Below are 25,700 nucleotides of genomic sequence, written 5' to 3'. Positions count from 1 at the left end.
TTCCTACCTCGAATTTGGTAGTAGTAGAGAGAGAGATGAATCTATAAGGTGTTGCATGGCGTGCAGAGGTGACATAACTTTAATTCCAATTGAATGAATTATACGCAACCGAAAACTGGTAAAGACAGTAAATGGGGTTTAAGGCGTAGGTTTGGAATCGGACGCCAGCGAAAAGCGGTTTCTCTGGATCTGCTCTCGCGTGTTAGAGAGCTTTGCCGGGTGCGTGCAAATCTAAAAATCAACCATATTTTTGTTTTTTTTTGACATTTTTTTCCTCTGCCGCAATGTCTTGTTGGCTGATGTGTGATGTAAGTTGCTTGACGCAAAAATGTCACGAAATAAATGTCATATAATATATATTAGCCTTGACGAATGCAACCAGATTTGGAATATATTACAGTGATTTCAATTATACAATTAAACTTGAAATCAGAAATCAGCATTTTGCCTCAGTAAAGAGAATCATCATCTTTAGTAATTCTGTGGAACCGCAAATTTTAACTGGATTGTTGGATATGGATATGCTTGAATGATATCAATTACAGGCATTTCTCGATATACGTAATATACTTAATTATACACGATATTCTAAATTTGACAGTTCTTTGAGCAAATTGTACTGATTTGACCCAATGCAAAATGATGCCTTTCTGGTTGTATTTGAAAAACAATTTAAAAAAATTATAAAATACTGTGAGAATCAAATCAAATAATTAATTCAGTGGCTAAAATCTACAACTTCAAAAAATCACACGAAAATTCGCTATAATTTCACTGAAAACCTCGAAATTTGATGTACGCGAATATTCGATTCGATCCACATTAATAGCGTATATCGAGGAATATCTGTATGTGCCGTAATAGTGATAAAAAAAATCTAATGTTCTAATCGTTTTTATCTGCCTCTTGCTTTTGCAAAACAATTCTTGCACATTAAAAGCTCAAAAATCATATTTGTATATCTCGGAGACGACTACACGGCACTACATACTGTTGTTATTTATAGGTTTAAAGAGGTTTTGGACCTCTTAGGGTCTCTTTCGCCTCTGATAAGTTGTTTAGGTAACTAAAATCTTCCAACCACAGGTGCATCAGATTAAACTTGTCTGCCAAATCAGTTCTGTGGTGCGTTGTGCGATAATTCGGCTATTTTTATCATGAAAAAAGATTATTAGCTTTTTTAATTCCTTGTGGTCCTCAGACTAGATTTCATCAATATTTATGTTCAGTTATCAGGTTTCCCTTAAATGTTTGTATCTGTTACATTCTGTTAGTCGGACTAAGATGTGTGTGCCACAGTATTTGCAGAGTGCTGGAGGTTCTTTTGAAACTGTGTGACTGTTAGTTAGTTTGGTATGACCAATTTGCAGTCTTGATATTACTTCTTGGTTTTTATTGTTATGTAGATCTGGCCGTGGGTTGATGATGTAATGTATGTTTTTGGTTATTTTTGTTTAATTTCCGTTCTTTTAATAACAGTGAAAGTTATTCGTGCTATTATTTATTTAGTCTAACAAAATGATTTTTCATTTTTTTTATATTGTTAATTTATCACACCGTTTGCAAAGGGGTCTAAACACGCTCACAAAAAAAGCCCTTTGCAGCGTAGTAGTAGTTACCTTTGGTCCAAGTTCACCCGCAAAAGCAATCGTGCGTAAATAACAGCGACATGTGAACACTAGCTGAGTGGCGATGAAAAAACGCGCCTACTGTCCGGGCCGTACTCTCTAGAACGAGGTGACATCGATACGCCAGGGGATTAGACATCATTTCACGTCCCGGTGTTGTTTACATCGTCGCTTAGCCGTCGCTCCACGCTCGAAGGTTAGCACCGAGCTGCCCTTTAGAGTGTGTCCGATTCTGTTTACAGAAACTTGCCGTTGTGTTGGATACGTTAACTTGAGGAAAGTAGCCGTCAAGTAAGCGCGCGCGCGCGAGATCGTGCATGATCGAGGATGATTCGTTTTCCCTTCCGTTCATTCTTGCCCCGTCTTTCTGCGTGTTCTGTTTTGATTGCACTTTCTATACTGGTTGGTGGTTTGTTTACCTTTGTTGAGTGTGTGTGTGTGTGACGTTTGCGAAACTTTTCGCCCTCGATGGGTGGCAAGAAGATGGCAGAGACGTGGCAGTGGCATTGCGTGTTGTGTCAACTTGCGGTTTGCTGTCCTCTCGCTGATTTCGACACTCATTTTGGGAGCATATTATATTTTTCACGCCAACCAATACCGTGTGCAAAAAAGAGTATGTTCACAACGTCTCACACACACTCTCTTACAGCCATACAGCCAAGCCATTTCCGTCTGGCGCTTGTCTGGGATGTTCAGGGCAGCAAGAATTTCAACCCTGCCCTCTTGTTGGTGCTCACTATGCACATTCGACCATTTCTCAGAGTGTGTGAGTTTGCTGAATTAGGTCAGCATAGGAGCGCATTCACTCGGCGTCGGCCCCTAGCGGAAGCTGTCGCCCTAGCTGCCCCGGTAAGTAGATCCTCCGGAACCGGGCCAGGATGGGTTCTGTCTCCTGTGGCAACGCCAGCATTCTTTGTGCTTATGTAACTCGATGCGCTCACCGTAGCATCCGGTTTCGTCCTCTCCCGGTTGGGTGGGCCCCTGGAGTTAGTTGGGCCATTGAACTTTGCACTTTTTTCTCCCTCTCGCTCTCTCTCTCTCGTTTGCATTGTCTCTCTCACTGCAAAGGTTTTACAATCGGTGCAATTGAGCAACGCCATTTATTGCAACACCCGGGCCAAACGGTGCTTGAACGAGGGATTGATTTTCTGCTGCAAATGGAGAACCTTTACGCGAGAGTGCCGAGCGATTGATTACCGATAAGTTTGTGTTTCATCTCACCCCCGATGGTGGAGGTTTCATGTTTCACTTCCTTTGACGTTCTTTTCGATTAAAAAAAAATGAGCGAACGGCTGGGTGCGGGCATTATTTATTCCATTCAATTTGTGGCGAATAAATATACAATCAATATTAGCGATATCGATTGGGTTTTGCTGAAGATAACTGGGACGCTGGCATCGTGTGACGTCCAGATACAATCGCTTATGTCTTAGAAAATCAATATTCTTGTTGGAGGTGGGTTTGATGCAAATGTCTAATGGGAATAGTTGAAATATGCATGGCGCCAGATGCAGGTCGTTGATTCGTATCAGCTATTTGGAACCAGGCCACGTGTTCTTCTGGATAAAATATTATTCTCTCATAACTGAAGGTACGTGTGGCAGTATAATCATCATGTATTTAAGAATATTTTTATCAATATTCAGATAAGCAATTTTCTGTTTAAGACATTTTTATACGTCATATTATCAACGAGTAAGCTGACCTTATTTGATCAAACTTGGGAATCTTATGGTATCTAATGCACTGTTAGAAGTTTGAAGATCCCTTAATAAAAAGCGAGAGGATCTTATCTACATTCTTGACCGAAATTTTAAAGTTAAACAACAAATTATCAATCTCTCAGTCTCAATTTAATGATGCGAAGCTTGAAAAGTGTTGAAATTGAGCATTCAAATCATTGTTTACATATAGATTTCAAGTATTATCTACATTGGAAATTGTTCGAGAACCGCAAATCTCTGCTGAGAATGATTCTTGAGACTCATAACAAATGTTATTTTATTCCTTTTGAAAAGATTTACTGAATAAAAAGAAAAATATAGGAAATTGTAATACTAATAATTTGAATTACGACGATTTCCCGATTTTCTGAAATCTTGTACTTCCACGAATTGAATATACGCAAATAACATAAACAAGATTCCATTAACACTTCAAGATTTACTGCAATATGATATCAAAATTCTATACAGACCTCCAATTTCTGAGAGTACCATCCATAAAGTGCACCACTCGTACCAGGCACCAAGTAAAAACACCAGGAAGTGGTTCATCAACACCATTAGCATAGCGCTGTAGCGCTCATCGTGAGGTCCATTCCCTTGTGCACGAGGTCAAAAGTGGTAATTTTACCAACCGGCGTTCTGAACCGAGGTCATACCCGTACCCCCCACCACAGTACCCGAGTACCCGCTAATTACAAACAAAACCACACTCAGAATGTTCTTTCAATGAGACAGCTTCCAGTCTCCGCTGGCCAGCGCGTTCTCACCATTGCCACTTTGGCAATTAAATGTCCCAGCACAACCGGCATCTAAATTGTGCTGAGTGTGGATGAACGCAGTGGAATTCCGTAAATAGTGCAGCTAAATAATCCACCACCGCTTGTCGGTGCGCTTGTTTACATAAATATTCCAATTCTGTGAATTATCACCAAACCGAGTCAAGTGCATTCGCTTGTGTTTAAAGTGCGTCTGTTGTTAAAAGGCGTGCGTTTCAGCGAGAACAGAATCCACAGAGCTGTTCCACGAGAAATAGCGTATCCATCAGCTGGAAGTGCGGAACGCTGAATGATGGAAATTTATGGAAGGGTTTGCCTGAAACCACGGACAAGAAAAATAGATACTCGCGTGGCGTATTACTGCACACAACCATGAGAACGCAATGTTCATGGTGGATGTAAAACGTGATCGTTAAAACCGAAAACTCGGCTCCTTGCTAATAATTGCGCGGTTCGTGGGAGCGGGCTGTCGATGCATTGTGTAAACATTGGCATAAAAGTAGCGCACGTTCGGTAGACGGTTTTAGATTTTGTGATGATTATTTTAGAGCTTCGAAGAATGCAATGCGTACATCCGCGAAGGGGGCAATACGCACAACGGTAGGCGTTTTTGCGTCTTTCTATAGCGAGTATCGTTCGTGTATTTTACATAATTAAAGACAGGTGGTTGCATGGAAACGTCAAATTGTTCAGGATTATGCTAGTTTTGGCTTTGCATTTCTTCTGTCCAAAATTATTTAAATAGCAAAAAAGGGCAGATGGGAACAGGCAAAGTAATAAGAACGTTTTTAGGATCTCAAATACCATCAACATTTAAATTCTAATATAAATACGGACACAAATATTCCTGGGAAATTTGAGGAAATCCAAACATTCTATTATTGCAATAAGAAATTATACAAAAAATGATGTTAGAATTACTTGACCTATGGCGTAGTAATGTACTTATGCCCATAAAGTTATTTAAAAAGCAGGAAGTCATTTCGTCCCTCAAATATATAGCATAGATTAAGCAAACAATTATTTAAATGAAAGGACTTTCAACAACGGTCAATATAATCTTTGTAAAGGTTTAAATAATAATAGTTTATATTTTTTATTTTTTAATCCAATAAATAATATTTTTTTAATTATTTAGTTTAATAAATTTAAGGTCAAAATCAATGTTTTAAAATATGTTTGTGTGAGGAAAAGTCAAAATGGCCCACACCAACCTTCCCTGCTCACTAATAAAAATGATAACGAAAAAGTAGAGACAAAAGCATAGTCAATCTCAATAATTAGCGATTTCTTAATGTATTGCTTTGTAGCCAGATTGATTGAGCAAATTTAATTGATTATATAATCAATCATAATATTAAAAGAAAAATGTTTATTATATTTTACACGTTTTTGTTTCCAAATAAAAAAAATATTTCTAAGGATTTATTGTTAATTTGTTTTCTTTAATTATGCTATTGAATATTTGAAAAACAAATTAATTAAGAAAACGTGTTAAAGATTTTCTTTTGCCTCTTTTCATAAAAAAAATACAATTTTCAATGTTTTGTTTTCCTCCAACTCAACTATCAACATACTTTTTGTTTCGGTAATATTTAACTTCGAAAGAAAAAGAAAACAAACCAACAATAAATGCATATCACATTTCGTAAATCCTTCAATTTATGGGCCATTAAACCAGCCGATTGTATCCGTAAGCGATTACGGTTTTTCTCCAATAAAACAATTAAGCTTCTCGCAGCTTCAAATGCTCATCATCTCCCTTTTTGATTGCTATTTGATGAGTCACAGTGATCAAACAAATCTAAATCAATGGCTGGAAAGAAGGAAACAAAAAAACGAACAACAACCACCACCCTAACGGGGTGGAACCACCAAAGTCGTCCTCTCCCAGTGAATGACATTCCGAAAGCGTTACCAAGGCCTTGGCGTGGCGCAGTAAGGCGCAACACTTTCCCTCTCATAATCGTCACACAGGCAGCTCGTGTACATCGCCATCACATACGGGTTTTTGTTGATTATTTCCATACAGGGGGTGGTGAACGCGCTATCGCGCGCCTGTTTGGAACAGCCCTTTCGTTGTTGCCGTTGTTTGAATATGGCGGCCGGAATGGATGGATTTTTAGCGGCATCTTCTTCCTGCACTTGGGCCAAAGGCAATCGATACTATTGTTGGGTTTGATGCACGATGTTCATCGGACATACATACACACACGCAGTTCAGCCACACGAGGGCAGACCGGTAATGTAAGGTGCAGGTTAACGCGTACGCGCGCCATCCAACGCTCGTCGTTTACGGCTTGTTGAAAGATGATGGTGCATGGAGGGATGGGCAGAAGGAGCGAAAAACAAGGTGGATAAACACTACAAACGTTTGGCAATGATGTGCGCGCAGTAGTTTGTGCCCGCAGTGTCTATAAATAGCCATTTGTTTGGTTCGCGATCACGCGTTCTCTCGTCGTCCGGGCGTCGTGGTGTGCGAGACCTCTAATCGACAACCCGCGCGGAAATATGATATGTTTGCTGTTGATATATAACTCATAGAAGATGTCGAAGACATTGAAATTGTTTAATGATGATGAGAAGATGTCCATTTGTAAGGCATAGTTAAAAACTGATGTTGTTTTCTGATATCTTGGTCAAAATCTATGACATACCATTGAAATATTGAAGAATCATCATCATCGCCCTTTCTATCGTGTCCATGCCGTATGAAACCTATTGTAAAAGTGTTGTAACATGTAGTTGTCCAATTTTTTCAACATCCATACTCGTCCGTTACTCAATTTCTCGCCCTGGAGCGGACACAACTTCTCTATCGCCTCGAGGGACATTACATCCTCCCAGCTACAGATCCTCCGAGGCTCGCGCAACGGGGAAAGCTGCCTCTGTGCGGTGACCCGAGGTCACCACTTGTCACCACTTGCTGGGAGGGGTACACGAGCACCAACGGCATCCGAAAACGGCGATTGGAGCAAATTCAATTCCAACCCGTTGTGATGTGGTGAGGTCAAAGGAGCGGCCAAAGCGTGTGTCTCAGAGATCACCCCGCATGATCATCACCACCGCGAACAAGGGCGAGGATCTAGCGCGATCTTCTACCCCCCGACCCCGTTGGGTTACGCCGATGGCCATGTGAAGTCTGGTTGCGTTGGTAGTTGTATGTGTGTGTGCGGGACCGATGGCCATGCCGGCGGGTTTTGTTTGTTATTCGCGCTCTCCTGCGCGCGGATGATCTCATAGCCTTTGACGGGGGGAGCAAACTGGATTCCCTCCAAAAATGAGAATAAAATGCGAAGCACAGAAAAAAAAGACACTTCGTTAGACGCGGCCACATGCAATACTAACACATGTGCACGAGCGCGTCACACACAGGGTGTTTCGACGCGTTTGGCGATGCAATGTTTAGAGTATTTGGTTTTTTCAAAAATATTTTTGAGTTGAGTTGAGAATGAATGAGATTGCAGTAAAAGTGGGACAGAGCGTATATTTGCCAAGCTGTCGATTAACTGTCTCCGCTTGAAAATGATCGTAAATATAAACATTTCAACCGAAACCTGACCGCTCTTGGCACTGTATTCCTCTTTTCGTAGCGTCGGTGATGGGGGATTTGTGTGTTATTAGTACACGATCGTCATCAAGACAGCTGTCTTTAATGTTTGAACATACTCCCATAAACCCGTTCGCCTTTTCTGCACCCAAAATCCGGCCAACAAATTGATGTTTTGTCATGTGTGTGTGGTTGTGGTTGCTGCTGCTTGTTGGCTACCGTGCGCTGGGCAAAAGGTAATTTATAGCTCGCCACAATTAATGAACATAAAGCGTGTTGTTACCCTTTTACATACATCACATAGCCCGAAGGCAACCTTCGAGCGATGATGGCATTTGCAAACATAATCGCCGGCGATCGATTTGAAGTTGGCACCTCACACAGTTCCGCTGGATGTTTGACGTTGAAACCCGTTTGTTTTTTACACTTTGCCCAAGAGTTGAGGGGTTAGCCGATCACGTCATCGGCAGCTCAGTGAAGTAGGTGCGTGTTTGAACCCTTGCTGTCGATACTATTGGTGGTAGGCATCACTTTTGAAAAGGTGTTGGTGCGATGACAGAGACATTCCTGGCTTTAAATGAATGTGGTTTGTTCCGTTCGCTTCAAAAATCTTATGCAAATAGAATGACCCCCGAGGCGGTGGGGCGTTCTTGCGGTACCGAACAACCGATACACAAGCAAGCGGATTTACATAACAAGCGGGGGGTCTAATCAGCTTTTTTCGCCTTTTGGTTCGTGTGTTTTAAGGCTCCATTTTAACGATCATTTGCGAGCCCGTAGCCGGGCAGAGACGTGTCTGCTATCAAATGAATGTTGCTGGTGCTGCTACGACTTGGGAGCTTCCAGTAGCTGCGCGCCCGGTGGCACACTAATCCCTGTGAGTGAAAGACTTCTGCCAGCGTTTTATTTTACGACAAAAAGAGTTTGCTTTGTCGTTGTTGTTGTTGGGTCTCTCCTTTTGTGGGCAATGTTTGGTACGCTTTACAGTTGGGCGCGATGAGCGAAGTAAACGTGCAACTATTTTTAAGGCGAAAAAGAGTTATTGCTGTGATGCGTTGTGTATCGGGCAGGAAGTGATTGAATGGAATAACAGTTTGGTTTTGTTCAGCGTAGTTATTTACAGGGGTTTTCGTCATGTTATTTGCTTTTTCAACAATAGCTATTTAATTTTATTTGTAACCCCTTTTATGTTGTTGTTAAGCGTTAAAATTTGTACTTGAACTATGTGTCATTTACATTTTCGTCACAGATCAATGAATTGGACCAAAAAATAAAATTAGAACAAAATGTAGAAAATACAGGGTTTATTCACCGCATCCAAGATGTTTTTCAACAGCTGTCAAATGGTTTGTTTGCCTCAAAATGAAATTTCAGTTTCAACACATGATTTTCAACACATAACAAAGAACTGTCAAACTCAATTCAGCTTGAGGCGTGTTGAAAATCATGTAGGAAAAATTAAAAATTATTGCGATGGAAATAAAATGTCAGGTTGATGTGGATTAACATCATTAATTTATTATTTTGCTCATTTTCAGTGCTCCTAAAACGTTGATTGTGATGTGAAAAAAGTATTACAAAAATGGAAAAAAGGAAACGATTTCCTATTAGATTAACAAATGTCTTAAACAAATGTCGGGCTGGAAAAATAATCCATTTTATTTGAATACTATTAGAACATTCCTTCAAAATATCAATCACGAGCAAGATTGCAGTATGCAAATATCTAAAATACAATCCAATTTCGCTTCCAATTAATCTTCTTTCATTATTCAATCCAGTGTGTCCCATTTCCTGCATCAGTTATTTTAATGAGATTATGAAAAAAAGCCTCTGATTGTTTAATAATGCGCTTCTGATTATGCATGTGCATGCACAACAATCCCATCTGGCGGCACCTTAAAACGGTCCACGGGAAGAAGGAGGGTCCACAGGTCCTGCACGCTTTGATTGATATGTTTTTTTGTTTAATTCAGCCTTATCTCGGCACATTCTTTGGCCATTAGACTGCTCAGGAGAAGGGATTAAAATCGAAAGCGCAGCAAAGATGGATGAGAAAAGTAAACATACGAACGGACGTTCTGAGATGAACGATGCTGTTCAGTAAAAAAAGGGAATGCAAAAAACTGCTACTTATTGCAAAGAACAGATAGCAAAACACGCCTTGCATACATTTCAAAGTGCACGCCTGAGACCACCAACACAGACAGTAGCCATTAATTAAGACGATGTCCAACGACCGATCGACGCTACTTCCTCATTCGAGCCGATTGAAAACCGTTCCTTCTATCTCCCGGTCTCAGTGGTTGATTGTCCCTTTTTTTGTTATGCTTCAGTGGTAAATCAACTTTCTCGCATGCTAATGTTTATTCAACCCTCATCGGCTTAAGTTCACGCGGGAGCAGCACAGGCAACCTTCACCACGGCTGCGCGCTACTGCGTGCACTTGATCAGCGTTGCACAACGGCGCAAGTAACTCTAGCTGGAATACCGTTCAATAAAACGCTCTAACTGGTCCCTTTGTTGTTTTGCTGAAATGAGACCGAAGGTGTGTGTTTCTTGTGGATTTTTTTACTTCATAATTATGAATAACACAAACTACGCCCCAGGCGCAAAACATTATGACAAAGGAAAGAAAGACAAAACTACGCATAATCGAAAGCGGAATATATCAATCATCCGCTGTAGTGGAAAGTTGTCTCCTCGAAGACGACACCGCCGGTCGGGTACGTTGTCATCAACACGTACTGGAGCTGTCCGCGAATCACGCTGCAAGAGAGGTTGAAGAAAAGACCTTCACGACGGATGCGCCAACGGAAAGTGATCGCTCTTCCTCGTCCGGCTGTGTTTCTTATCACACGGGCGAAGACATTCCACTGGCACTTGTCTGTCTCCGTGTCTCTCTGGGCTTGGACACTTTGTTAAAGCCGGCCGGTGGCATTGCCGATGGGCTGGAAAAAGGGAAAGCCAACCCCATCGCCGGACAGCACCTTTCTTTTCCACTTCCCCTGTTTTGCGTTTGTCTGCGGTCTGCGTTCATCTTCTTCCTGCAAATGTCTTAAACCTCCTGTGTTCCTCTGGCTACTCGTACATCGTTCAACGCTGGAGAGTATCGATCATTTCCCACCATATTATCTCCACACACACACACACACACACACACACACCCTTGGAAGCGCGTTTTCCCGCAGGCGCCAAGACGCACTTCGATTGTCGCAGTTTAGAAAACGGTGCGGCAGTTTAGTGCTTTCTACCGGTGTCTGTCTCCCGGTTGTCGTCGAGCGTTTAGCAAGGTCGTGGTGGTGGAGCTAACTTGCTAATCGATGGACGCTAGGGCAGCTGACGGATATCCCGCAGTACCTAATCGGGGTACAGTGCAGGGCACAAAAGGTGCAGCATTATTTTGAGGTGTTAGGTGAAATTACATCTCCTTTAGACATCTAAATTTTTGGATAACTTTGAGCGAATTCGTGCAGAAAAGCGTTTATAATACTAATTTCGAGGTTGAATGACGAGTGTGAAAAAATACTGAAGTAATGTATTGGAGTGAATAATTGTTCTGAAAAACTATAATTTGGTGCGATTTTTTAAAAGGAAAATAATTAAATCAAATTAAACAAAAAAGGACTTACGAATACACCAAATTCATTAGCTTGTTCTAGTGGTGAAAAAGAAATGTAAAATTGATTGATGAAAACTAAAAAACAAAAGTATGTTTATGTAACCAAGGTACTAAAATATGATAAGTAAAATAGGACGTTGATCATTACACAGAAGACTGTGAGCGTCCGAGGACTGATATTTAAACAACAAAACAGTGCGCATTGCGTAAATTGCATACAAACAGGCGTTTTTGAATGGGTGACGTAGATGCGGTGGTGGTCTCGTGGTCTCGTAGTACAGTCGTCAACTCGTTCGACTTAACAACATGCCCGTCATGGGTTCAATCCCCAAATAGACCGCGCCGCCATACGTAGGATTGACTATCCTGCTATGGGGGGGAATCAATTAGTCACTGAAAGCCAAGCCCACAAGTGGGTACAGGCAGGCAGACTTTGACCGACATCGGTTGTTGAGCCAAAGAAGAAGACGTAGATGCGGTATTATAATTTATGAAAACGCTTGGTGTCTAATTTATTTTAATATTTTTCTTTTATTTTAATGCACATAATTTAAATGAACTATTTTGTGTTCTTGTCCTTCACTGTTCCGTCAATAAATGCTCTACGAAGACCTGTTAAAAGACACTGTTTTTATTCCATTACACTGTCCTGCAGAATTTGCCTACCTCTCTGCACGAGCATGCTCTTGATTACGATCGTCATCGATTTAACGATCGATGGAGAACTACACCGGGGGCTAATACAAACTACATTAGAGCGTGTCCACATGTTGATGTGGGTTAATGACAACCTTTATAGCGGAGAAAGAGTTGTGTTGCACTCCTTTGTACCCCGCGTATGTGGGGCGTTGTAATGCAAGAAGAATATTCCCTGTCTCAGGCGAGGGTCCAAGTACAAGCGTGCTACGGACAAAATGCGACGGTCACTCAAAGAAAACCGGGAAAGTGGTGTCGACTTTCCAGACGCAGACTTATGCAGCCCGCCAAGTCTAATTGTGTCAAGTCTTAGACCCCAGCTCAAGGTGGTAATTGGTGAAGGGCGATCAAGACACTGTCCCAGTGACCGTTTAAATGGTTGAGCCAATAATTATAATAAATGGTTTGGTGGCCACTTTCTTAGCACTTTCTTCTTGTTAATTGTTTAACAACAAACTTCCTTGTGTAGCGGTAGGGCTTTTGTTACTGCAAACACTTATTAAAGTGAAGAAAATGTATGGCGATTGATATAAATTGCAAAAAAAAAAAAAAATCATGCTCAAGACAGAATGCATATGATTAGATTAAATTGAACCACAATGTATATTCTTTAATATCGCAAAAAAGGATAATTTGCTCGAAGCTTAACCTGCCCGCCTGTCTTGCGGGAAGTAGCTTAACGATGGAAAATGTATTCATCGCTGCGTAGTCCTAATTGTGGCAGACATTTATCGCTCAGCTCATTGATTGGAAACGGCAGTGGAGTGGCCATAAAGTAAGACAATAACTGTTTCCAAAGACATGATCCAGCTGCTTTACGCAGTACTTTATGTGCCTTCATTGTTTAACTTGTAGCTTAAAGATTAAACTCGCTGTTGTAAGGATTCAATCCACCGCGCGGGTCCTCTCTCCACGGTATGGTTCTTGTTTTAGCCTAATTAATACGTTAAAATTTGCTTCCCTGTCATCGTATTTCTTAGCCGCGATGTCGATTGTACCCGCGCATGGAAACGCAACGATCGCCAGTGAAATGGTTGTGTATGTACTCTTTCTTTTGCAGTCGCGATATAAACATGGATGATTGTTTTAAGCGTCTACCAATTGGGGAAATCCCTTCTTTCCCTTTTTGCTGTACTATCCCGTTCCCTTGATCTGGGCGTAGTTGAATCGTACTTGTTCTTGTACGACACTTTATACTGCGTGCATGACTCATAAATACTCATTATCCCAAGGTCTTACTGTTGCCGGCAGAAGGAGGTTCATTATCTTTCTAGGCTGTGTGTTCCAATGTTGCACATGTTGTGTACATAAAAATCCCCCCCGAAACCCTTTGATAACATCTCGATCTCGTGACAGGGCTGATGTTTTTTCGCTCTCTCAACGGTTCACATTGTTCGGTAGGGTTGCGTATTATGTTCTACAGTTTATTATGCTCGATAAATTAAAATTATTTGCGTTTGGGATGATTCTTAGAACGGGTACTTTGTACGCTTGTATGTTTGTACCATACCAATTCATGGTATTTTTAGCGATAACAACAATGACACAATTTACTTGCTTGTGTTGTGTTTATAAAATCATCCATATTATTATTTTTATCTCGCTGTGGCATAACATATTTAGCTGTAGCTGTTAACAAAACATAAAGCATGATATTGCTGTGTATTTCTAAAAAAGCACTGCAGTCAAATGTTTAATTTATTGCCGTATTGTTCTAGCCCATGGGCGACTTTTCGGCGTCTCGAAAAAAGAAACTCACGTTTCAGTTAAGACATTAATAAAAATTTGATTCATAATACCGAACAAAACGCGAAAAAAAAAGACGCAAATGTGTTGAAAACGTGGTGTAGAATCTGCGCTTTGCATTATTAACTCTGAGCTGGTTGCACAAAGGCCAGCCGGTCCGAGTCGTTTGAAGTCGCAACTTTTTTTTGTTTCACACATGTATCAAAACGAGATTAAATTTCATTGTCTCGCGTCCAGAACAAATCGTAACATGGTTTGAAAAAGAAAGAAAAACAACACTCACTCCGCAATGAGTGGAGAAAAAGATCGAGCTGCGTTGCTGCATTGATGCACCGACGAAAACGTGAGCTGCATATTTTATGAGTTGTCACTTGATGCTTGGAATTTTGGCGTCAAAAAAGCGCAGTGGGACAATCGAATCGAGTATGAAGGAATTGGAATTTGAACCATAGCAGTGGCTTTAAGTGTTGATCATGCACAATCATGCTCAATGTAACAATGCAAACGGTTGGTCGGGAGTTGATGAAGCCACAAACAATCAGTTAATTCGGGTTTAAGCTTCGGGTAGTATGCTTCCAGTTAGGATTAAAACTAGCATAAATACTACTCACATTAATTAATACATTACCAACAGACACTTGTGTCGCATTTTTTGCACCAAAGATTACCATTGCTGTATCTTGTACTCCAAAGAACACCTGTTGAATTAGCATAAATCTTGCCCACAGTCTCCCGGGCATTACGTTTGCATGTTTCAGATCAATTAAATTTGGCAAATGTATTCCTTTCGCCCATCCTGTCGGACGAAAAGATTAGCCAAGGTGTGAAACGACTGTTGGGTTTTTAAGGTCCATCCTACGCTCGATTGTCAATGGGGTTTTTTTCCTCTCCCTTGTCTTTACGCATCCTTTTTATGCAGCTCATGGGCAGCGTTAAAATCTCCACCCCAAAAACCGTCGCCGAATGGTGTATGAATTCGCGGGCGAAGACCTTAAAGGTTGATGTTTTTTTTTCAACACACGATATGCAAATACCTATCAACGGTCTCGATCTAATTTAATTAACGCGTGCTTGTCGTCCGAAACAAATTGGGCGTTCGGCAATAAATTAGTGATCAGACGGAGGAGGGGGTGTGTGCGCGATTAGGTTACCAGTTCGCGCCTACAAAATAAGGCACGAAAAACATGTGTTGAAAGGTGATGCGGGTTAACGTATTGCAGGAGGAGAAATGAAACAGGCGAAGGATAATGTATACCAATAATCCGGAAAATGAAGCTCACTTTGAAATGTTTAAACAGTCATAAAATAATACAAAGATTATTTTTTAAAAGATTGTTTCACAAAGCTCTAGTGACTCGTTGGCCTCGTCACTTATCAGCGGCAGTGAATCGTTTTGTTTAATAATGCTTAAAATATTTGCATCCCCTCGTGCCGAAGGAGGAAAGGGCAAGCAAGAGATTGTAGGCACTGAGTGATTGAAATGTATTGCCTGTTTAATGTTTGCATTGTTCATTCTGTTTTACCGCCACAACATCCAGCCAGGGTTCAAGGGATCAAGGAAAAGGGCAGATCGATAGTGTGATTCCTCTGCCATTGGTTTCCATGGATGACCCTTGATCGATCTTTATGGGCTTTAGCTTGACGGCTGCGGTAGAAGGATTGTGTGTTATAAATGGTGTGCATTTTATTGCGACTGCTTTTGTGGCGTGGCAAATAACTGGCGACTTCGTAACCATTTTTAAGTCTACTATGCGTTGCCTGCACTATGAAGATGTTCGAAATGTAATTAACTCTTATCAAACGTAATTTTTGCTCTAAACTGAAAAGACAAAAACACACACACACACAAGCATCTCACTGCTGCTGGTGTGCATGTCAAAAATGATGAGAATCTCTGACATCTTGCATCATCTAATTAATGAAATGATGGTTTTGCCGCTTTTGCCTTATCACGCCCTTACCAGTAACGCATCGTGCAAAGCAACCAATAACAAAGCAACACACAAAAAACCGCTGACAAAGATGATATGCAACGAAGCGAAGTGTTTTCTGATGACACAATGGGAAGTGCATACCATTCCCCCCTTCCCTCTTGGTCGTTAATTATAGAGTGTATTTGCATTTTTGTTTCGCGTATCAGCCGCGCAACCAAATTAAAGTGCATTTTAGCGCGAAACGCATTCGCCATACGCACGCACGACCGATACGATGGTATGCATTGTTTGGATGTGTGCTTTAAAAACAGCTTTATATTGTTATTTTTCAGTGCGACGGTGTTGAATTTTTTAAATGCTTTCAATCCATTGATGAGCAGCAGCGTGAGCATGATTTTTGGTTTTTATGCTCGAACCCCCCCCCCCCCCACCGTTGTGGACGACCGGCCCTGGATTGTGTCGTTCCGAAACTTGATTTAAGTCGTGTTATTATTGCCATATTTCCGTTAATCATGGTTATTGGGTCGGGGTAAAAATCAGACTCCTTTTTTTCTGTACAAATAATTACAATGTGGCAGACTTTTGTAGCGAGCGGTATGCGTGGGGTTTTTTTTTGTACGCCAAATTAAGTATGCTAATGATGATTATCCTTTCGCATGGTGGTGAGCACGTCAAAGATTCGTGGACTGAATTGTTTAAAGTAAAAGTGGCATAAGCAGGACCTGCCCTAGCATTATATTTCGACAAATGATACAACTTTTTTTGCAAGTGGTTTAATGAGCGAACAAGACATCTAAATGTTTGCTTGTATGTACTCAATGCATAGAGGCTCCTTTGTTGGTTTAAGTTAGAAGGCTCAAATTTCAGCCTATGTCATTGGAAATAATCAACCCTGGGTTGTATTTCCCATACCCAATTGACAGGTGTGTTCGCTATAATGGTTTTCTACGACTGTGTGGTATCCAATATCGTAAAAACGTATTGATCTTCGTTTGTCGTCTCCAAAAGAGTCATACAGATTTTAGAATCATATAATGAAAGACTTTAATCACTTGGTAAAATGTTTTTAGTTGATAGTGATATATTGTATGCCTTCTTACTATGTCTGTGTCAATCGAACAGGGTTAGGGTCCAACAAAACATAACGACTTGCATTTTTTTCAACCTGAAAACATTCTAGGCTAGATATTTCAGACTAGTTTGGATTTTTTTTGGCGCGTTGACTTAATTTCGATCTCTAAATGTCAAACTACATATATAACGTATTAATGATATCGCAAAACTTTTCAGTATTTTTTTAATTTACTTTTTAATGATATGTTTACTTTAGTTGTTTTTTACTTTATTTTTATATTGTTTTTCCAAACACCATAGTAAAGGTAGAGTAATTTGAGTAATTATTTACATCTTTTTTACATCATAGTTAGCCAACCCCACGAGGGCTTCGGTAGATCTAGATTAGAGATGAAGATTCATGAATTGTACTTTCGTTGAGATTAATTCATATGAATTTTCGAACGATGAGTAATTTCAATCTTGAATCGAATCTCCAAAGATTTGTAAATATCCAAAGATTCATGAATATCTAAAGATTCAGATTCAACTTCTGATGATCAATGAATCTCATAGATTCGTGAACTCAACCCTCCATCGCAAGTACCGTCTATCCGGCTGCGTGGCACTTGCTAATAAGTCTCGTAAACCTGTCGAAGAAGCTAAAGGTTTATGAATTTTTTAAGTTGCATATATCTCTGGAGTTTCATAAATCGCAAAGAATGCATGACTCCCTGATGTTAACCTTTCGAGATTCTTAAACCTTCCTAGATTCATGATTCTTTTCATCCGGGATTCAGATTAGTGATGTGCTGTGCGCACCCTTCAACTCCGATCCGACTCCGGCTATTGTTAGTCCGATTCCGACTCCGACAAAATCTGAATCATAAGTTCTGCCAGGAGTCGGAATCGTCCGGAGTCGAACAGAGTCGTTGGGAGACGTTGGGAGTCGTTCGGAGTCGTTCGGAGTCGTTCGGAGTCGTTTGGAGTCGTCCGGAATCTACCAGAGACGTTCGGAGTTGTCTGGAGTTGTCCGGACTCATCTGGATTCGTCCGGAGCCGTTCGAAGTCGTCCGGAGTCGACCGGAGTCAGAGTCATTCGGAGTCGACCGAAGTCGATCAGAGTCGACAACTCTGGACGACTCCGAGGACCCCGAATCACTCTGAACGACTCCGTACGACTCCGGATGACTCCGGATGACTCCCAAAATGCTGGGAGGGAGCTGCTTCCGAAATTATCCGGATTTTTGCCAACCTTACCCATCACAGATTCATTGAATCATTTCAGAGATATCTTCAATGATGAATATGAATATAAATCTGAATAAGATACACCCAACACTAATCTTCAATTAAAGTTGTTGCGCTAAATAAATATACAAATATTTACGTCATACAAACTATCATATTATACATTAAACATCATAGTGAGTCTTTTAAACGTCCAAATATGGTATCTTTGCTAATATGGTTATATTAAATCTACAAAAATTATTATATAATATAATTGCTCTTTAATTTTCCTTACAATTTCACAAAAAATCAAGAACGAATAAAATTATACTGAAAATTATACAACAACGCAAAGACACTGTACTGCAATACCGCACAAGCTCAAACAGCAGTCTCGCTCAGCCACCTGTGTCTGTCCGATTCGCGCGCGCGCGAATCGATTTGATGAACCTGCTAGACGTAACCGGAGGTGGGGAGGTGGGGCAATGTAAACGGCTTTTTTTTATATAATGAAATCAAACACTTACTTCGTGCCTCGGCGCTTTTGGCCGCAGCGACACAGATCGCTTGCAGCTGTAGGTGATGGTACCGCTGGCAGAGCATGCTGGTCGCCATGCGTCGCATCCTTCCGCGGCTTATCACTTCCACCCTGTCGCCTCCACCAGCAGGCTGAGGTTCCCCACCGGTATCACCCATCATGCTTGCAGTGGTGGTGGTGTTGGTGGTGCCGACATTCACGTTCGGTGACGTTTCACAACCATTCACGGCGGTGCTTGGCGTTTGGTGGTGGGTCAGCATCATCATCGCTCGACGGATCTAGAGTGCCCCCTTCCGAGTGCCAAATTCCGAGTGCCCTTCCACTTGAAGTGTGCTGCCGTCGCCGCTGCCGCCGCCGTGGCTACCAAATTCATCGACACACACACACGCACACAAACACACAAGAACAGTGAAAACAATCTCACACGATCTAGAAAAATGTGTTTAAAAAAACAACAAACCGTCACGCCACTGATGATCGTGTACGGTCGAGCTGAGGGGAGGCCAAAAAGGGCGTTGATAGAACGCCAGAAGCGCAGGGAATGTGAAGCGCGGAATTTGCCACTCGGATGTCAACGGTTGCTGCTGCGTACTTTCGGTTCAGCTTTTCATCTCCCGTCCACTCCGACGTCCCATCGACGTCACACACAGTCACCCGTTCGGCTGATTAGCGAAACGTGACGATTGTGCAGGCGCAACACACTTGCGCTAATCTGTTTTATCGCTCACAGGGCACGCTGCGCAAACACAATTGGAGAGAAAATTCGTTCACCCCTTTTTCTCCTAGCTATTTCAGTCGCTTTCCTGTTAGACTTTATGGCAAAATTTCTATTTGAAGTGCACAGACACACACACACACTCAAACACTCACTTAAGGGAGGGGGCGGCAAATTGACCGGAAGCAATTGATTTAGCGACAATAGAAATCGAAAGCAGCGCGCGGTAATGAGGAAACAAATAGCATTTGTCCCGAAGCCAAACACACGACTGTATCGCAGTGAGCTGTAGGCAGCGGTTGGAGCGCTCGTGTGCAAAGATCTTGTAATCGTGGCACAGTGGACGGTCAAGGCAATGCACTCACACACACACTCACACCTGCTTGATATCTTTCACCCGTGTTTTTTTGTAAATCTCACCGATGCACTTGTGCGCTACCCTTTCCCCACTGAACCACTTGGGGCACCCAGCTTCCGTGCCTGTTCCGAAGGAACGTGTGGCGGCTTCCTGCTCACTAAACCCGCGCTCGATCGGGAGTGAGCTCGCCGGCAGTCTTCGCGTGCCACCGATTTTGGTCGCCTCGGGACGGGCAGCCGGGAGCGAACAAAAAACAATCAAAACAAAACACATCAAAGGACACAAACTAGCAGCAGCAAACGCACAACCCCGCGGAACGCTGTCAAACAAACGAACGAATTAAACTGTCGAGCTGTGTGTGTGTGTGATCGCAACAGTGTGAAGAATATGCCATCGAGAAATTACACCATCGTACGGGCAGCGAGATAATGAGCTCTGCCGGGAAAGGGACGGGATGGGGCGACTCGCGTGGAGACCCCCGGGAGGTTAAGGTGAAGGTTGAGATTAAATGGCCCAAAATAAATAGCACAAGGTTTTGTGCAAAATTTCTTGGTTTTGCTGTGTGTGTGCGTGTCTTCGCGTTGTAAGTGGGTAAATACAAAGTTTGGAGCATGACGAGAACAGACAACACAACTGTAGCAGGTGCCATTTAAAAGCAGGGGGGGGGTTAATGAATCCGGGAGGAACAATAACCGAAACGTTTGTCGTTGGCCATTTTTCGAAATGTTGGTTGGCGTGACAGTCTTTTCGGTGACAAATGTCACGATTGTGTGCATCCACCCGCTTTCGACATTGAGCACAACGGTTACTGACTGCAACAAGCGCAGCTTTGTTTGGGTTTGGTTGATTTTTTAATTGCGTATTTATGGAAAAAGTGGTGTTTTAATCGAGCAAAATCATACAAAAATCAACAATAATGAGAATGATTTTAGTAATTAATATTGTTCATGTTCTAGTAAGAATCCAGCATCAAAACAAACTCACGCTCAAACCAAACATCGGTTGATAATTCGTTATAAACAGTGACGGAGCATAACGAAAGTCTTGTAAGCCGTTATCAATCGAGCTTGACGTACATTTGCTTCATTTGTTTACTTTCGAAGTTTCTGTTCGCATAAAAAATGGTATTGAGACGAGTTGAACATACGATTCACAACATGTTGGATTTGTTTGGAATTTTTTTTTTTTAAGTTTTAATGAATGAAGCCAATGATTGGATGACAAAAGCTATCATTAACTATTCTACATGAACATTCATTATTTCTTGATGATGGTCTTGCCTTTTTATGATTTTATTAAGCTAACTTGTTTGACCTTTCGCTTTATGAAGCAAACGAGTGTATGTAGAGCAAACATTGCGTGTCCTTGCCGTCGCAAATCGATTGCTCACGACTCCGCGGCAAACAGACGGTTTGCTGTAACCTCATTAGACTGCTTGTGATATATTTTATTGTACACAAGGGCACATACGCCCGCGCTGTGCGCAGTACACTAATAAACATTTCGGTAAACATGTGAACCGATGCGTGAACCGATTTTGGCCGGCGCTAAAATCATGCCATGGACACGAGAAAATTCATGCAAAACCGTATTCTAAGCATGTAAAAAATGGTAATCGAATGAAATTAGCCATTATTTCGACCAAGTTTTATGCTCAATCGCTCATTCGGTAGCATTAGTTTTGTCCACCGGGTGGCTGGCAAGAAATAAGCCATTTCTAGAATAGTTCCCCTCAGTCCATAGAATCAATAATGAGACTAAGATCACCTGATTTAACACATCACGCACGTTTTGTGGCGAATCTCACCCGCACACCCATCATGCTTGAAATTGCAAAGAGGCTCGAAATTTTACAGCTTAATGCTAATGACCGTAACATGGTAGAGTCAGACAAAGTCAGACAGATACACCGTTCAGGCGCTACTAAAGACTCACTGTGTATGGAAATGAACCGCGAACCGGGCACGCACGGGGACAGTCTCGTACGGAGAGCAATGTTTGGTAGTTTAAAAAATTCCAGTATCGTTAAATTCAACGCCCAACCGATGTGATGGATCCTCGAAAGCAATAAAAAAACGAAGAAAACATGCAAAACTTTCTCTGCTTTGCATCACCCATTTTCTAGTCGTCGTGTATGTCTGTCTGTCGCACGTAACCTTCGTGGCAAGGGTAATAGACGGTAATTAGTTAATTTAAATGCAACGATTAGCCTGCTGCCATCACTACGACCAGTACCAGTGTCAGTGTGTGTGTATGTGTGGCAATGGTGTTGTCGTTTTTTTCCCATACCTGGAATGAAAAAAAATGAGCAAACAGATGAAGTCATCTAAATTGAATTGAATGGCAGCTAGGCGTTGAAGTTAAATTAATTATGCGCTTGCCTCATTTCGAGTGTGCTTTTGCGCACTGAAATATGTTTCAAAGTGATGGATTTACCGTTTTTTGTATCATCTACGGAAGCGTTCATGCCTTCTTCCCATTTGCATCTGTTTTTTTTTTTAAATTGAACTAGTTATTGTAAAATATTTTGTTGTTTTGGTATTGTAACACATTGTATGCAGAAATAGTAGATCCCTGCCGTGTTTAATTTGAAACATAAACACTATTTAATTAACAGCGCTCGTTTTGTGTACCGAATTCTTTCCTTTGCCCCTTGAATCAGGTGGTCAGGTGCCGAGCTTTGAGTAAACAACGGTTCTGTGTTTGAAAATAAAATACATTAACCACACGTACACGAGAAAAGGGGCATACAGTGTCGAGTGCACAATGTTGGATCAATCCAATGGCGCAAGGAAACTGCTCGACAGGCTCCGTTCGTTTGTTTCTCCGTTTCTCGGAGGGGTGTGATTTTTAGCAATAGTTTCCAGCGACGCCGAACACTTGTCTATTGTTTGTTTGTAAGTCAGCTTTACAATGTTGTCCAACGGTGAAGATGCTCTAGTTATGGCAAACAATTCAGGCGTAAGGTTGGCCAGAGGAAGAGAAGGATGGGCACAATAAGATTGTGCTCTTAACCTTGTGCTACAATGTTACGTGTGTTAATGTTAAATAATGAATGTTAACAACATTTTCAAACAATGTTAAATGCTGATCCTACTGTTCAGTACACTATAAAGTTTTACCAAATAAGTGGGCAAGTGTCTGTGAAACATAGAAGTTATTTTATCTAATAAATAATTTAGTCTGATATTTTTCCAGTTGGATAATGTCATTTACAACTTGTAAGTGTGAAATAATCATTAACCAACTGTAAAAAAATAGTTAAAATATTTTTATAATACGTATTTATTTTGACCCGCCCAGCCCTGACACCGGCCACCCAACCAGATACTATCTCAAAACTCAGATTTATTTATTTATTTTATTTTATTTTGTTGTAAACATGTTCCTAACTTCCACAAGTTATGCGCCTGTAAAAACACGCAAAGCTTAACTGCATCCTGATAAAATGTTAGCTTACTTAACACTTAAAGTGTATATACGCACACACTCTCAAAATATAATACTTTAAACTTGCACCACGTTGCAGCTATGTTTCTAATTACACTGTACAAACAAAAACCTGTACATATCTTACGTTACCACACTCACATGCATCCTTCTAATAACCCTTTTGTCCACTCTTTTAATTGTGACACTAAAAAGCTAACCTTTCGTTTTGTTCTTTCTTTCTTACAGGTAAGTTTTGTGTGCTGCGCACTCAATCTTCGCCACAGCAACAAAGCGTCAGCATCATCGGCTTGGAATTGTATCGAAAAAGGAGTAGTTTTTTTGTCGTTCCGGTTCCAGTTTTTGACCTCTCGCCGCGCAGATATGCTGCATCACCGTGCATTCTTTATGATTTGGTGAAGCAAAATTCATTATTCGGAATCTTTTGCCCAGTGGACGCGCATCCGTGTTGTGCTGTTGCTGCTCATGCCATGACTTTACATACTTATTGTTTTGCCGCATGAGCATGTGCAAATCCCCCCGCCGTACTCGTTCGTGCACATTTTTGCATATTATTAACACCTTGACCCCACGAAGCAGCAGCAGCAGCAGAACGCAGTCGGAACGGTCGGAGACTGCAACTGACCGCTTGCTTTACTGTCCGACCATTCGTTCAGGCATAAAAAATCTAATTATGCTTGGTGGGGAATTAATCTGCCAGCCCTGCAGGAGATCGCACTGCAAAGCGCGCGCGCGTCCATCGCGCAGCTTTACTCCGCCGCTTTCGGAGACTCAGAATTAAATGTTGTAAAACAGTTCCTAAACAAAAGTTCCTCCTGCTAGCGGGGAAGTATTGCTCCGATTGCCTGTCACACACCGTTTGCCCTGTGCTTTGGGAGGATTAACCGATGCTTGGGCAGCAGGATCACCATATGGGGCTATAGCGTTTGAGTGAATGTGTTTTTCATTATGGTGGTGTATTTCACACCGTGACCGCCAATAATCTGCCCCGCGTCGCTTCGGGGTATGACGGTGGTGTACCAGGGCTGCCCAGGTTTCAAAGTGTCGTTTCCTTTAGAAGCGCGCTGCAGACCGATCCGATGCCGCGGTGTACCGGTCGACGACGCTGCTTTGGCTCGTCAGCGAATTTACGATTTTTATGGCTCTGCTGATTCGCCGGCACTGCACTTTCGCGCCGCTCCACGTGCACATGTGCACTTTATGATTTATTTCTTTGATGGTTTTTGGTTGCATTACGTCGTCGTCGTCGTCGTCGTTTACTCGTGCGGGTCCGTCCGCTGAACAGGGTGGAAACGATCGCTTCGTACCCGTGCTGGCATGTTGACCGACGAAATGATGGCCCCGCCGAAAGGAAAAAGGTATAAATTTTGGCTCTTAACAGCATCGTGGATTTTATGATTGTTGTTTCGTTTTTGGAAAAAAAGGCAGCAAGAGAGCGGTGGTAACAAAAGAACAATCTAAAGTTCTTTGGCCAGTTTGACTGTCTCTCTTTCTCTCTCGGTTGCTGCTTCTTCAATTTCAATAAACAGAGCGTCAACTGTGGTTTCGATGGTTTTGTGGAACGTGACTGCAGCAGAACATGATTACTACAGCATGGGCCAAATGCCTTAACCGCTCATCCGAGTGCACTGAAGAATTGCATATTATCTGGCGGATACGCAATGTTTTGCGCTTTTACAGACAAATGCTGCTTCTTGCTCAATTTGCATGATCACTACATTGTTTTGTCGGTTCTGTGCTGCATTTGGGGAAGTGTGTAATTGTGTCTCTTTTTTATTCGGAATGCATTTGACGTCGTTGATGGAACCGTTATGCTCTTTCATCAATTGTACATTGCGTTGGAAACTTTAGTGCATTGAGAAAGTTCACTCTATTGTATAAGTAGCGCAGTTTGGCTTGATTTTTATTGTAGTTTATTTGTTTAAGTACGTTGCTTTGGAGTAAAATTATTTTACTTTTTTTTATCAACCAAAATCTTCCAAAATAGTTTAATTTTATTTACTGCTTTTTAATAAATTCATGCAAACTTCCTTCATTTTTATTAATGAGTAGATGAGTTAATGAATTCAATGTAATTAACGGCAACGAACCAAATACGGGCGATTTCCTGTCCGTCTTTGCACGTGCTATTGCCCATAGTGCTCGATTAATCGGCGTAGTTTGGCTAGTGCCCGCCAGATGCTGTGGTGTAGCTCAGTTTCAAATTAGCTCAACATTCATTGAATGCATGTTTGATACGTGTTTGCATGTTTGATTATTTTGCTGCTAAAGAGACGTTTTAAAGCACTTTAAAAATATGTTGTAAATATTTTGAGTGTTTTACACGATCAGCAAGTAAGATTGTAACATAAATTCAATATTTATTCTAAACGTTTATGTATCTACTCCGTTGAATAATGTTGTTTTTTTTTGTAAACAAAGGAGGAACTATAAAAATGCTTTATTTCTTATGCATTGTAGAGATCACAATTGATACAATTAGTTTGTGAAAAGCTATTTCATATAATAAAGTTTGTTTTCACTTAATTTCAGTGGGATTGATTACAAGTTTGCTTTGTGTTGTTAGTTAGATGTTGTTCATTATGCAATGCTATTTTTGTAATGAAATATTAAAAAACAGGTTTAAATTTAGTTTGTAAATGTTAAGTGAAAACTGTTTTTTTTACTTGTATTT

At 41.3% G+C, this 25,700-nt stretch overlaps 2 protein-coding genes across 11 annotated transcripts in view; one reads left to right on the top strand and one right to left on the bottom strand.

The window, feature by feature from the left end:
- The window catches only part of LOC120904825 (protein phosphatase 1L), a 32,823-nt gene extending 13,275 nt beyond the window's left edge, over positions 1 to 19,548 (bottom strand). Inside the window, exons 1-2 of one of the 3 annotated variants that reach the window (XM_040315227.1) lie at positions 18,964 to 19,548; positions 18,493 to 18,863 (exon numbers count right to left, since the gene is read on the bottom strand). In XM_040315227.1, the coding sequence (XP_040171161.1) occupies positions 18,493 to 18,769 (277 nt within the window). In that variant the 5' untranslated portion in view covers positions 18,770 to 18,863; positions 18,964 to 19,548. Of the gene's footprint in view, positions 1 to 18,492 lie in introns of all 3 variants that reach the window. The other 2 variants (XM_040315228.1, XM_040315226.1) reach the window with 2 other exon arrangements.
- The window catches only part of LOC120904822 (dedicator of cytokinesis protein 9), a 90,676-nt gene that overhangs the window by 5,042 nt on the left and 59,934 nt on the right, over positions 1 to 25,700 (top strand). The gene's annotated exons all lie outside the window — the stretch shown is intronic.

This window comes from Anopheles arabiensis, chromosome 3 (genome assembly GCF_016920715.1).
Source record: "Anopheles arabiensis isolate DONGOLA chromosome 3, AaraD3, whole genome shotgun sequence".
Lineage (NCBI taxonomy): Eukaryota > Metazoa > Arthropoda > Insecta > Diptera > Culicidae > Anopheles > Anopheles arabiensis.
Note: the sequence above shows the minus strand (reverse complement) of the source record. Positions and strands in the feature narration are given on the sequence as shown.